The 14,020-nt window shown below is 50.4% G+C and overlaps 6 protein-coding genes across 6 annotated transcripts; 4 read left to right on the plus strand and 2 right to left on the minus strand.

The window, feature by feature from the left end:
- Window positions 1-516: 516 nt before the first annotated feature.
- On the plus strand, window positions 517-1,930 carry Asppvi_002897 (WD40 repeat domain-containing protein; the record flags this gene model as incomplete). Its single annotated transcript, XM_043298876.1, has 4 exons — window positions 517-538; window positions 621-642; window positions 714-1,209; window positions 1,268-1,930. 4 exons carry the CDS (start codon window positions 517-519, stop codon window positions 1,928-1,930), a joined length of 1,203 nt encoding a protein of 400 aa, XP_043154811.1.
- A 634-nt stretch (window positions 1,931-2,564) lies between these two features.
- Asppvi_002898 (dynein light chain Tctex-type family protein) lies at window positions 2,565-3,321 on the minus strand (the record flags this gene model as incomplete). Its single annotated transcript, XM_043298877.1, has 4 exons — window positions 2,565-2,849; window positions 2,939-3,094; window positions 3,131-3,169; window positions 3,295-3,321. 4 exons carry the CDS (start codon window positions 3,319-3,321, stop codon window positions 2,565-2,567), a joined length of 507 nt encoding a protein of 168 aa, XP_043154812.1.
- Window positions 3,322-4,264: 943 nt separating this feature from the next.
- Asppvi_002899 (putative vacuolar transporter chaperon Vtc1) lies at window positions 4,265-4,707 on the plus strand (the record flags this gene model as incomplete). Its single annotated transcript, XM_043298878.1, has 2 exons — window positions 4,265-4,298; window positions 4,370-4,707. The coding sequence occupies 2 exons, from the start codon at window positions 4,265-4,267 to the stop codon at window positions 4,705-4,707; spliced, it is 372 nt and encodes a 123-aa protein (XP_043154813.1).
- A 3,420-nt stretch (window positions 4,708-8,127) lies between these two features.
- On the plus strand, window positions 8,128-10,302 carry Asppvi_002900 (uncharacterized protein; the record flags this gene model as incomplete). Its single annotated transcript, XM_043298879.1, has 1 exon — window positions 8,128-10,302. The coding sequence occupies one exon, from the start codon at window positions 8,128-8,130 to the stop codon at window positions 10,300-10,302; it is 2,175 nt and encodes a 724-aa protein (XP_043154814.1).
- A 607-nt stretch (window positions 10,303-10,909) lies between these two features.
- On the plus strand, window positions 10,910-12,093 carry Asppvi_002901 (uncharacterized protein; the record flags this gene model as incomplete). Its single annotated transcript, XM_043298880.1, has 2 exons — window positions 10,910-11,370; window positions 11,427-12,093. 2 exons carry the CDS (start codon window positions 10,910-10,912, stop codon window positions 12,091-12,093), a joined length of 1,128 nt encoding a protein of 375 aa, XP_043154815.1.
- Window positions 12,094-12,359: 266 nt separating this feature from the next.
- Window positions 12,360-12,984, minus strand: Asppvi_002902 (GPI anchored serine-threonine rich protein; the record flags this gene model as incomplete). The annotated part of the gene is made up of 3 exons (XM_043298881.1): window positions 12,360-12,639; window positions 12,701-12,799; window positions 12,848-12,984. 3 exons carry the CDS (start codon window positions 12,982-12,984, stop codon window positions 12,360-12,362), a joined length of 516 nt encoding a protein of 171 aa, XP_043154816.1.
- Between the last annotated feature and the right edge of the window lie 1,036 nt (window positions 12,985-14,020).

A 14,020-nucleotide genomic window follows, 5' to 3' on the forward strand; every position in this document is an offset into this window, starting at 1 on the left:
CGGGATGGAACGATCAGGCGAGTTCGAGTTCGATGAAGTCGAGTCAACAAGATCAGACTCGGACAATCAAGCAAGGAGAGCCAGGGGTCATTTTAGGCGTGTAATAAACGGCAACAAGGGCAAGCAGAGTCCGGTATGCGCAGAAGCAAGGTAATAGAGTCCGCAGTCCTTCAATAGGACGAAGGGACCTGAGGGGATATATGACAATACGGAGCCGGAGAGAAAGGAAGCTCGAACAAAACAACAACTGCTTTTTTCCAATCCGATAATGGCGTTCCGCCTTGTTCACCGCCTATATAACCGCTCACGTGCCCTCCCCATGAGCTGTTTCACTAACCCCAATCATGATTGTAATTGGTGGTTAAAGGCCGGCAGGAAGAGTACCTAGAGTAAGGTACCTCTCTAACATCCCAAATACTTTACTTCTCCCCTCACCCGCAACCACCCAAAGAGGGCTCTCAATCACCCAGCATCCTCAAAGATTTTTGAGTCCTGCATTGTTGTAACTTACTCATAATGAGCGTCATTCTTTGTACTGGTAAGTGGGGCTTGGGAAGATTCCGCAATCTCACACCCTGTCAGAGCTGCTTGACTGACGTAGTTGTTGTGGGATGTCGTAGCGGGCTACGATCATACAATTCGGTAGGCGAAGCGAATGCTTTCCGGTGCTGCCTGATTCTTTTGGAAATTGTGCGCTGATCTATCTGGAATAGATTTTGGGAGGCCCTCTCAGGAATATGTTCGCGGACAATTCAGCACCCTGACTCTCAAGTCAATCGTCTCTGCATCACCCCCGACAAGCGCTACCTAGCGGCCGCGGGACACAACAATGTCAAGCTCTATGATATCAAGTCAACCAATCCGAATCCAGTCATGACGTTTGACGGTCACACGAACAACATCACGGGGGTCGCATTCCATTGTGAGGGGAAGTGGATGGTTACCAGCTCTGAGGACGGGACGGTGAAAGTATGGGACACTCGTACTGGGAGCTTGCAGCGCAATTATGCACACAAATCTCCAGTCAATGACGTGGTGATCCACCCCAATCAGGGTGAGCTAATTAGTGGTGACCGGGCGGGTATCGTCAGGGTCTGGGACCTAGGGGAGAGCGTCTGCACCCACCAGCTCATTCCCGAGGAGGACGTTGCCGTACAGAGCGTTAGTGTCGCAAGCGATGGCTCTCTCCTCTGTGCAGGGAATAAAAAGGTACCTTGCTGAACTCGGTAATTTCTAGCGTCGTTAGCTAATGAGCATTTGGTTCTAGGGCAATGTCTACATCTGGCGCATGATCCAGGACGCTGAATTGACTCGTATTGTCCCAATCTGCACCTTCCAAGCTCACAAAGACTATCTCACACGGGTTCTCCTTTCTCCTGACGTCAAGCATTTGGCAACTTGCTCCGCCGACCATACCGCTAAGGTCTGGAATCTCGATCCTGATTTTCCTCCTGCTAAGATGGCAGCGATAACAGCAGCCAAGGCCAAGGCCAACGGCAATGAGTCGCCTGCATCGGAAGCCAAGGAGTCTGTAGCGAAAGATCCTGTTGCGTCCCCGACATCGCCCAAAGTCCAGGACCTTCACGTTGGTACTGACCTGGGAAGGAGCGGGGAGTTGAACCCGATCACCTACATCAGAGGAAATGCTCCTTCAAATTCGGAGCCGCAGCAGACTTTCCCGGTGCAACCGGATGGACCTCCCATGGATATGACTACCGGGACGCCGTTTCTAGAGACCACGTTAGCCAATCATCAACGCTGGGTGTGGGATTGCGCGTTCTCTGCAGATTCCGCCTATCTTGTCACTGTTTCGAGTGATCACTATGCGCGTCTGTGGGAGCTGGCTTCGGGTCAAATCATTCGTCAATACAGCGGGCATCACCGCGGGGCGGTATGTGTCGCATTGAACGACTATTCAGAGCCCCGTTGAGGTAGGGTAGAGTAGCCCAGTGAGATTCTGGGATTTTCGAGTGTCATACTGCATGTCCATGTTCATGATTCGTTCTTTTTTTTGTCTCGATTGATTCAATTGTTCCTTGGTTAGCATGGCGCCTGGTCTCGGGAGAAGGAAAGCTTTTACTACCGCTTGATACGGTGTTTCGGTTAGTCACCCTTAGCTTATCCATTCTAATGATTTCCTTCGGACTTCTTCACTGTCTATTCATGAAATTGGGCGGTTTTTAAGTATTGGAATTGAATTTGATGACTCCATTGGATGAATGCATTCGCTCGTGCAACCTTTTTTGACACCTCTGCTTCTCTCCCGAGACCTCTTCCACCCTAGTGTGCTTGAGAGTTAACTTCTATACGTCTCGGCACCTGAAGTGCTGATACAAATTGCGGCAATTCTTGAGCTAAGGGATATCGTAATCAACATTGTTCTTGTACATCAGGCCTCTGAGAACATATAACAGGCGAAGGCATGCGAAAACAACCGCACAATCGTAGAAGAAATGAAGATGAAATGGAAGTCACATCAGAACGGAATGTTGAACTTTCAAAAGCTTCAAACAAAATGGCGTCTCCCTTTCTTTCACTTTATAAATTTCTTGATCTGGATGCGACTAGCCCAGAGCAAACCATGTCACACTGACGACGACATCGAGGCCCCGCTCTTCAGCCCCGGGATACTTGAATGTCCACATTCCATCGCGGTTGACGTCCCAGAAGGCGCCCGAGGCAGAGTGCATACCACGCTTGCCGGCATTGCCGACCGCACCGTCCGCTGCGGAAGACTTATCGATCAAGCCTTGTTGAACAATGGTGCTGTTGACGGTGAAGCGGTATGGAGGTGATGTCGCCGGAGTCTCTGGTGCGGTAGCTGCAATGAGGGCCTTGAGGATAGTGTTCTAGCGAATCAAAGGATTATAAATCAGACATGCTCTTGGTAGTCAACGTGCCTGAGCACTCATCATTTGCCGCAGGTTGATATACTCACAATGATCTGGGAGTTCCATTCGCCGACCTTGGCGTGCTCGTAACCCTCGGCGCTCTTCAGGGCCGCATCACAAGCCTTGGATCGACCTGTCAGTACAAGTATAATGCCCAAATTAAGATCTTCGCCAATAAGGTACTCAAGTCGATCACACAATGGCTACTATTGACAGAGTGGAAGAGGCAATCAACGTACATCTGTGGCGATCTTAGTGAGCTCCGGAATGGGTATGGGCTAAAAGATAAGAGTAGAAGTCAGTCAGTATCCGCGACCAAAAGTGCAATATTTGAATGAAAGATAAAGTTCGATGCGGAGTGTCGCAGATGATGCTGCTAAGATTGATATGGTTGGTCACGCACAGAAACAGGTCCCTTCTCGACAGCCATTGTATATGAGGTTCCGTGTAGAAGGCGTTCACAATCGTGATAAGTGAGCTAAAGCGCTATAGTCAGCAGGTATATCACTTCAAAGCCTATAAATTGCCGTGCAGGTCGAGGGAATGCGGCGTAACCACGAATGCTGGAGGTGCGATTGCGGGGAGAATGAGACCGCTGTTCGGAGCTAGTCAAACAAATCAATTGACAGGATCCAGGTCCAGTTTAAGCTTACCAGGTGGGGTACAGATATGCAGGAAATTTAGATAACCAGATATGGATAGCACTGCAGGAAACAGAAGAAGTGAAAAGGTTAGGAGATCTCAGCCGATGTGCTTTCTGCTTTGGATGTTTGGGGGACTAGACAACATCGGAGTCTGTGGCATCATGGGTGTGGCTTGGCGGTTAATGATTGGACAATGAATTGTGCCAAGCTATTCCGGAACCAGCTTAGCCTCTACTTTATCTCAAACCGTCACCGCCACAAGGACACGGCAGAACGATATTCCATGTCAAGGCCTTAGGCAATCAAAGCACAGCAAAGAGATGGAGCACGTGGGGACTCTTGGGCGGTCGAATTGGGCAGAAGGATCGCACTAGTCTTCCTTTGGCTAGCATTTGACCGCTTGTGATACCGGGAGGGGTATTTCTCCCGATTAGTCTCAGTCCAGCCCTCTTAGTTGTCTTAGTTACATCAGTCCAGCCAGCGCCCATATATTACCTGCTTGCGACCATTATTATAGCTTCCTTTGGGCTGTGCGGTCTTCCTCTCTTATCAAATTTTTTTTCCTTCCAGTTGAATTCCACCATAAGAGCTGCAGGATATCGGTGATCACGTACCTACGTGTTTGTCAACCATTGATCAGCTGTTCCTCGTCGAATCCGGTAGCTCTCTTGACACTCCCATCCGCTTTACTTCTCCCATTTTATTTCCAAATTTTCACATTCGCGAATAATGTCGAGTCAACCTCTCCTGCAGACTGCTCCAGGTATGTGTCATGGTAGCTATTAGGTCCTCATTTTGGATCGCCGTGTGCTTACTCGTCACCTGTCGATACAGGCAAGCGAATTGCCCTGCCAACCCGGGTCGAACCCAAGGTCTTCTTTGCCAATGAACGTACCTTCCTCTCGTGGCTCAACTTCACGGTGATCCTGGGCGGGCTGGCCGTTGGCCTGCTCAACTTTGGCGACCGCGTCGGTCGCATCTCCGCCGGATTGTTCACGATCATCGCAATGGCAGCAATGTTATACGCCCTTTTCACATTTCACTGGCGGGCGCAGAGTATTCGGCGACGGGGGCAGAGTGGAATTGACGACCGGTACGGTCCCACTGTACTGGCATTGTCGCTTCTGGCGGCTGTCGTGGTCAACTTTATCCTCCGTATGAAGGTGGACTGAAGATCGTCTTGCGGGTCTGTGCCAGTCGATCTTTTTTACCTGCCTGTAAATGTCCTCACAACACATTCTCTTTGGGTCAACCGATAAGCCGACGATCCTTCCGCGATTGGTGTTTTGTGTACAACACTGCAACAAAAGTTCAAGCAACCTGAACGATGACGACTTCTACTTATGTCCAAGAGCTGCGGGCCAGGTCTTTTATAGGGTTTTTTGTCTAGGATTTTGGTTTTGACGCCGCATGTATCTTATAGTTCAGCCCGGGGACTTCATCTCGCCTTCTATGTCCACTTCGATCAAAGGACTCCGAATGAGGGTGCCCTGAATGGTAGAGGCTTCAGGTGGCAGGTCCCTTGAGATGAAAGTACATTGTCTGTTATATGAAATCTGTCCAAAGTCATAAATGATTCTCGCCTGTCCTCTTCAGATATTCTTCCCAAGGGAATGTTTCGAGGGAACCTGCCTATTTCCCTGCGCATTAGCCGTCTCATTCTCTTTGTACTTGGTCGTCCAGTAGCAACTCCTCCAAGCGTGCCTTGCCCAAGCTGCATATGTGGCGGCAATTCCCAGACCGTCCCAGGGCCCCTGCCTGGATTTTCTGGTCATCAGGAGAGGGCGATCATCCAGATAGCCGTGGGAATTGGATCTTGACCATCATTTGAAGCAAGTTCTGTTCGAAATTCAGAGGTCGGTACAATAGAAGGAGTAGGCACATAGTTTGACTTGATGGAGCAACATTAGCTCTCATCGCTGAACCTCGATACTTCTCCTGTTCAAAACAATGTCGGTTGTGCGCTGCAGACATTTAGAGGAGCCTGTCTGGCGTAGTCGAGCATAGCAGACGGTAGAGCGTGGGGTGCGGAGTTGCAACGACGAAGGCTTCATCGTCTATCCAATAATCATGGTGCAAGCTTGACTTTAGCCCGATTACCTGACTGTAGAGTCGCTTGGGACCAGTTCGAGTACTTAGGCTTTCGAGCACTTGTTCGAGAAGCGTCTGATTGCCTTTGGGTGTCTTGCTTCTCTTAAATGGGCCTGATCTGCAATAGCTGGTGGAGAGACATTATGGTAATGTGGGAGTTCGATCTATGCATTTTTGAGATAATCTCATCACCGAGAACATTCCAGAGACTTTCACGGACACGATCATAGTATCTGTGTCTCTGGAAAGTTTTGAGTGGGTTAATGGTTGTGTTCGTCTTCTCTATCTGGCGGTAGACCTCTTATGTTACCTTTAATACAGTAGAGAGATAAGGTGAATATAGTCCCAAAGCCAAAGCATGGAGCTTTGACCAAACCTATTACATCCATAGCCGCTGTCAGCACATGCAAAAAGGGAATTACCTTAGATACCTAGAAAGGTATTGTGCTGGGTAGTAGGCTGGCGGCAATTTGATTCGTTGTGACCGCGGTGGCGATGCAAGATCCAAGGTACCTATGATTGATCCATGCCTCTTAAGGCTATACCTAGTGTGCCTTGGACAGAGAGGTACCTCTCTACCTTAAGTAGTACTAACTTTACCACTCTCTCTACCTTCTAGGTGGACAGTTATGTAGTACTTAGATAAGTAAGTGGAGTAGACAGCCTATCTCATTATTCCAGTACAGTGAAGGTAGATAAGAAAGGCCGTGTCTGTTGTTCCAAAATGCGACTGCTTTATATCCTGTGAAAGTCGGCCATACGCAAACCTGAATCCGTACTTTTTAACCAGTTTATGGAGCCGAAGCCAAGCTGGCCCACGCAGCAGCGCCGAATAATATGGGCCAGTCCAGGCCCCGGATCACATTAGAGGATCCACTGGGAATGTATCCTGTTTCTCTAAATCGGTGCAAAGTAATCTGATTTGACAGGTCACTATTTCTGACTGCTCTAGCCTGTGAGAACTTTGGAACAAGTCAACCGCCTGTTATCTAGGCTGTTACAGTAGATAGGCACCTTAGCTACCTAGGCATAGGATGTTGTCACTCAATCAAATGTAAGATGAGATGACCGGGTAACTAGGTGACAACATTGATAATAATAATAATAATAATAGTAGTAGTAGTAATAGTAATAATAATTACGGAGTGTTTCGTACTTTCTTTGGGTATGTTAGCGATAATAATGTCTCAGTTTGAAGTCTGCCTTCTGAGGTAGGTTTATTTTTATTATTATTGACTGCTAAGGAGAACGACTAGATAACTGTAACTGTCTAAACTGCTCACTAAACTCCAAACTCCGCGCTATTACTCCGTATTCTGCTGTGTATTGTGCTTCCATGTTCCATCTGAATCAATCAATCAATCAACTAAGCTGATCTCAATTCCCCATTCGCATTCCTGGTCCCTTCCCCTCTCTTCTCCCAAAAGCCCAACAGATCTCTTAGACTACACAGCCATCTCCCTTCTCCTTCTGTCACTCTCCAAGCACGATCCCATCCTCAACTACTACGAGATAGTCTGGAGACTTCCCTCTTGTTTGAACTCTCTCCTCAGATCGGTCAGTGGAAGTATTCCGTACCTCAACAGCCTATCTGTCCATCAACCATCGTAACTTTTGTCTCTCTGGTCACACTGCAACCCAAGTCACCCAACCGACCGTTGCTCGAGTCTGTTCCTGGACCCTGTCCTAGTTGCAATATACTGCAGTTTACTACTCCTGAATTTATCAGTTATTTTGTTGCTGTTTGTTTCATACCCTTATTATTATTTCCCTTGTTGATGTTATCATTGTTGTTGTTATTATTAATCATAGATTACGCCACCCTCAACCCACTCCATCCATCCATCCATCGTCCATCCTTCAGCGTCATCATTCCCCGTATTCCCTCATCTCAAGCCGTGGTTGAGTTCAGCTTACCCCTTCTGCCTGTTTTCCCACCTTCTCGTCCGGCATATGAGTCGCTGAGAGCCTTGAGGTCCTTTGATTGACACTTGATTCCTTATCTCTGATAATTACTTTACCTAAATTATTATTATCCTTCTCTGTCCCTATCCCCGGGGGCTTTCCTCTGGTTCCCCGTCTCACTTTCCGATCCCCCCTTGCTTGTCTGCTCTGCTCCTTCTGAGCTCTGACGGTCGCAAACGCCAATCGACATTCAAAAATTCAAGAACCATTCCTATTATCCCTTTGATCCGCAACATCCGCCCACCCATCTCCTCCATTCACTTTTGCCTTGTTCCCTCTTATCTATCTAGAGTGCGTTCGCCTGCACCGGTGCATGGCCTCAACGCGCAGCAGACTACTAAATTTACGCCTATTTTCCTCTTCTTCTATTCTATCCATTCTTGTTTAGTCTAATATTCTTGCGGTTCCTCCTCTCTTTCTTCCTTCCTTTTTCCCCTCCTATCACTATCGTGGCTTCTACTTTGGACGTGTCGCAAAGTTTCCGCCACTCAACCTGACTTATCAATATCCTGGCGTCCGACCATATTTCGCATGGCATGTTTCGGCTGCTTCCTTGGTCCTCTGCTCTCGGAGGAAATAAGGTGATGGCGGAGGAGCTCAAGATGCTTGCGATTTCGCCACACTGTGCTTCCCCGGGCCTCAACAGTATCGGATTGCCCCAGCTGAAGCGCAAACGGTCTGATTCCAGTGACGCGGCCGCTGTCGAAGATGCTCCTGTCGCGACAAAGTTACGATCCGATGATGTGTCGAGTAATTCGCTTTCCGACAAGAAGACCCTTTCTTCGACTGTAAACGGCGAACCTGCGGTGTCGCGAAATTCGGCATCCCTCGGAGATAGTCCTTCGAACAGTTCCGTATCAAAGTCATCCAAATCACCCCGTCGTCGCCAGAGTTCGAGCTCGTCCAGTTCCATCGTCGCCGATAAAACGACCGCGCCGCGCAAGGTTGACGTGGACACGCTAAGAGAGACATTAGAAGCGCAGCTGAGCTTGGAGGTGCTGTTAAAGCACAATGAACTGCGCTTGATCGACCAGGAGATCGCAAAATGCCAGATTGCGCTGGAACAACTGCGCAGGTGTGCCGAGATACCATATCMTGGATCTCACGTCGCTGGCGTGTCGCAGTCTGTGAGTAACGGCACAGGTATGGCAGTAGAGACTCCTAGAAATGGTGTGGCGCCGATATCCCCAGCTCCATGGGGTGTCACAGACGGTCCTTATACGCGACATTATGCGCGATGGCTCATGCCCGATCCGCGTTTTGACGGAGGCGAACTCGAGTCAGGGACTCCCCTGACTCCGGGCGCTCTCGGCACTGCGCTGGCTGAGGGTCGTTCGACTCGTGGCAATCCTGTCGATGGAGGCTATCTCGCCAGCAAATCTCGTCCCCAAAGAGGCTCAGCTGGAGCCAAATTGCAGTCCCTCCCCAGTGGATATCCCACCCCCAAAGAAAAGGCTGGCCCTATGATTATCCGGCGAAAGTCGGACGGTGTACTTGTCAAGCTTATCTGCTTGGATTGTCGGAGGGATAATTTCTCGAGCACTCAGGGCTTCATCAACCACTGTCGCATCGCTCATAACCGAAATTTTGCCAGTCACGATGCCGCCGCGATGGCCTCGGGTGAGCCTGTCGAGGTAGATGAGGCAGGTGCCGTCGTCCCTGGAAAAAACGAAACTCCCAGCACAACTGCGGCTGGCTTCGTTCACCCACTTATTCGATCTGCGCATGTAATCGAGCAATCGACAAAGACACCCTCATCGGTTCCGGAAGGTGCCGGTGACACTACCACGCCGCGAAGACTCTCTGTCGCAAACCGACGGGCATCGTGTGCGGTGGAGACACCGTCTATGCATTCCCAAGCGGGCAAGCGAACCACGTCCGTGGGAGGGAAGGCCTCCCATCGCAACTCGTTCACGGGGTCTCCTGATACCCCACACCTTTCCTCTCTTATGCAGCGCAGGGGTGTAGGGCTTGACCTGGATCAATTAGTGGGCGAAGCGAAAACGACTATGGATCTCGAAGCTTATTCTTCGGGGGCCGAGTCGGAAGATGACCCAGCAGAAACATCTGTAGACGCTGCGACACAAGCTCAGAAACCCCTTGCAAATCGCGCCGTTAGACAGTCAATGCGAACGACGGGATCTAAAACCGCATCCCAGCGGCCCGGAAGCCGCAAGGGATTTGATAATACAAATCACCACTCTCCATCTCTGAATGGATACTTTCAGTCTTCCTATGGACCGGCGTCTTCCGTGTCTAGGTCAACTGCCATAGAGGACTTGCGGGAAGAATTGAGTCCAACCACTTTGGAGTCAAATCAAGCCCCAAGTCTGGTGAGCGACGATGATGACTACGGAGCAGCCTCAGAATCTGACAGCCCGGAACCGAGCTCATCTGAGGCGGGTGACCAAGATGAAGAGTTTAGCCACATTGATGTAGAAGACGGCGAAGATGCTGCGGCCTCGCCGGCAACCACGGGGCCCAAGTCGGATCCGGACATGGCCAGCGGTGCGGGTCATCCTTCGAAATCCTTGTCGAGATCGCTCCGACGAAGTAGCACGAAGAAGAAGGACCGAGTCATGTCTGCTTCGATTGCCCCGGTGAAACGGAGCAAAGATGAGAAGCGGGTGAGCTTTGTCAGTCCTAACAGCAGATCCGCTAAAGGCAAAAGAAATGCATCGAAGAAATCCAGTGGAGGACGCAAGCATTAGACTTGTGCGGCTCTCTTTTTCCTCTCTCCTCTTCGTTTTCTTTTCCCCTTTCTAGAAATGAGAAGGAGCGGATACCCTCGCGTGTTTGTAATTGTGTAACTCTCTCTCCTCTTTCTTTTTTTCTCTGCCATGGACGTGTTCTCCTCTGTGATGAGTGCGGACGTATGTGTCAGTTTGAATGGTACGGTTCGCCTTGCGATCTCTTCGTTGTTGAAGTTGATCTTCATCTCTGAGAGCACTACTGCGGTCCTGGTGATGCCTGATGCTGGATGGTTTCAACGCCATCATGTCTTTAGCCACATGTGCCTATGGTCTTAATGTTTCTCGCAGCCTTTCTGGTGTGGTGATACGATTATAGTATGCTTTAGCAGATGGAACTTGAATCAATAGACGAAGATAGTTTGCTCTGGTCACCACTGCGTAGGTCAGTCCAGCCCATGCGAAGTTAAAAATCAGTCTGGTAATTTGTCGATTCTGAGATCAACACGGCAATATAGGCACACTTGAGGGATTGGATTGAGTTCGCGTTGTGATGTTCGGAGATTGCGCGGTTGCAACATATTTCTGTAAACCCCACAACACTTTGTTACCTGATAACGACAACAACATGGCGCACTCAGGACGTGAAAACCCCCCAAGTGATGCCGAAACAGAGCCAAAAGGCCAAACAGAGGAACTTCCCGAGTTCTCTCCTTCGCACATCACAATTGACACGTTCAATGACCTCCTTGCACGCTACCCTACCACCGTAGAGACGGTGATACGACGCAAGGAGACCGCAAGGGCCATCAAAGCCGCCACAGCCCGAGAGAAGAAGACGAGAGCAAAGGAAAAGAAACCCGTGGCGGATTCTGCCGCCACGCAGCCTACCTTGACACCCGATGAGAAAGAGTATATTGACAGTCAAGTCCGGGCATACCTAGCTCTGGACGGGTTGCGCTACGAGACTCTACCAGCGCGGGTGCGCGAGAGAGCTACCGCTGCCGCTACAGAAGGGAAAGAATCCAAGCCAAATGTCGGTGGATACCTAGAGAAAGACGAGTTGGAGCAGCTAATGGAGTGGAAGCTGTATGTCTTCTCAGTTCGCTCTTTACATCCTGCCACGCGATATTGATAAGTGATAGAAAACACGGTGTCTACCGTCCGACGCTCCTCGGCATGGTCCGCTCGAACCAGGCTGCTCTCGTCTGCCGGACGACGGCCTCTGCGTTCGCTGCCGTTCCGGCGTCAGATCCGGCCGCCGATCTGGCGTCCGCGGACGCGGAGGCAAAGGCAGAGTCGCAGGAATCGGAGTTGGACAGCGCGTTCCCCAAACAAAGCCTAGAGGCATTGACCGCTCCGCTCCGGGGCGTGGGCCCCGCAACGGCCTCGCTGATCCTGTCGGTTGCGACGGAGGGGGCGCCGTTCTATAGCGATGATGTCTTTCTTTGGCTTTGCTTGGGTGTGTTTCCGTTTGCTGCTGCCGCCGCCGCCCAGGATGGCGGAGAGACGAAGGGCGGAGCATCGAAGCGGATACGTCCGAACGGCGAACTCAACGTCAAGTATAACTTACAGGAGTACTGGCAGCTCTGGGAGGCTGTGCGGCGGCTGCGGGCTAGACTGGCTGCGCAGTCTTCCGATGTGGTTCCCTGTGTGGATGTTGAGAAAGTGGCGTTTGTGCTGAGGCATTATGATGTTTCGGGTCATCATGTTGGAGATCGTCCTGTTTCTGCTCAGGAAGCTGAGGAGACGAAACGGAAGCCTGATCAGGATGTCCAAGCGGCGGAGCGAAGCTCGAAAAGGAGACGATGAGCCTGTATCTTGTCTTCTGAGGCTGGTATACATCATCACTTTTGCTCAGCGCGAGTACTTATCAGCCTGATTAAAGCAGAGTGAATTGCGTATGTTCTCTCCCTGAAGGATATGGCATATTACAGATTAGTTGAATGACAATAAGTACAGTACATCCTCCTCAGCATCCCTCCCTATCAATCACCCATTCCGTTCCACTCTCTGCAGTTCCTCCACTCCCTTTTCCGGATCCCATCTCCTCAACCATGAGCTGGCGATGCAGCCCCCTACAAGACAATAAGCCCGGCGAAGACAGCAGCCAACAAACCCCCGCCCTCAACAGCCAATCCCGCAGCCGCACCCTTGGACGCACTCGGCGAGAATCCAGACGAAGTAGTGGTCGTGGCAGCCGCTGTCTCCGTCGTCTTGGTCGCAGACGTCGTCGTGGTAGTAGCGGTGGCCGTCGAAGAGCTCACACTGGAGTAAGCCGCGGCGGCATTGCAGTAGGACTGTTTGGTCTGTTCGGCGCCGAAGCTGTCAGGGTGTCCGGGGCAGTTGTTGTAGCATCTTTACGTTATGATTGCGTTAGCCCCGTATGCTACTGGGGAAAAAAGAGAAAGACACTCACGTCAGGACATTGATGCTCTGATCACAGAGGCATTTCCAGTCGTTCGCGCCGCAATTGTTGAGCTGGGGCTTCATGGAGGCAAGGCAGGCGTCGACGATGCTGTACTTTGTCAGTATGTTATGCTATCCTATCATAGATGGAACGTACTTTTGGGCTGCACATGGCTTAGTGGACGAGGACGAGCTAGCGGTAGGGACGGCGGTTGCTGCTGCGCTCGTCTGCTGCGCTAGAGCGAAGCCGGTGAAGGCGACGAGGAGAGTGAGGGGGACGGTGAAGCCACGCATCTTGAGCAGTGCAAGTATCGTGGATTAGAGGGAGGTGAGGCAGACAGTTGTGAAGTGTGAGTGGTAGAGCAAGGAGGATGAAAAGAGCAAACGGAGGAACTACAGACAGAGAGAAGGGAGCGAAAAGTTCTAGGTAAGGAACTTAATAAAGGACATGGTCAGGTCACACGGCTTCTGCAGAACGACTAAATCGGGCAACAGACCCTGCAAGGGCTGAAACTGTACATGAAGTAGTCTATGTATCCTGTCTAAGTATCTACACACTATCTACCATCTGCCAGAACTGTCGGCAGGAAGAGATCCATAGCCATGCTGTGTTTGCTCATCCTGCGATATGTCGGCCCAATTCCCCAATCTACCGATCAAATAAAGTATCTGTCGAGGTTGCACAGAGAACTAAGTACAGTACAAACCAAGAAGCTGATTCAGGGTCCTTATCCCCCAAGTTTCAATATCCGTCTACAGACCCTGATCAGGAGATAGCCAGTGCATCAGGACGTGAGATCGACCAATGACAGCCGCATAGCAGAGACACTAGTGACAGACTATGAGCCGGAGATATCAAAGCGTGTGTCACATTGAGATGGATTGGGGTTGCGCTCCACAGCTCTCAGGATGCCACAGTAAGCATTATCAGCTTTTGGCTGGCCCAGGGCCTTCGGTACGAGGCTAAGCGGAATCACTAGAGGCCTTGGCAAGGGAGCATTGCATCAGCATAGGCCTGGTTGACTTTTCAGACGGAGAATTGTATCTGCTTGTGTTGTGTTGTGTCAGGGGCGACTGGTCTATCGTTGTGTGAGAAATCCAGGTTGCAGGCCTAATAAATCAAAGAGGACTATTCGTCAACGTCCCCTTGTTCTCTGATCTGCCGTGGAAGCTTCAATGATCTCATTTCCTCGAGTGCCAATCGGCAGATTAATCAACACCCCAGGAAGTGACCAGTCACATCAACCAGTCCACAGATCCTGACGCAAAGCTGGTGCTACACATTTGAGCCTTCTCCTTTAATTACTACACCGTCAGATAAATGCAACAA

The sequence above is a fragment of the Aspergillus pseudoviridinutans genome (genome assembly GCF_018340605.1).
Source record: "Aspergillus pseudoviridinutans IFM 55266 DNA, scaffold_2, whole genome shotgun sequence".
In the NCBI taxonomy this organism is placed as follows: domain Eukaryota; kingdom Fungi; phylum Ascomycota; class Eurotiomycetes; order Eurotiales; family Aspergillaceae; genus Aspergillus; species Aspergillus pseudoviridinutans.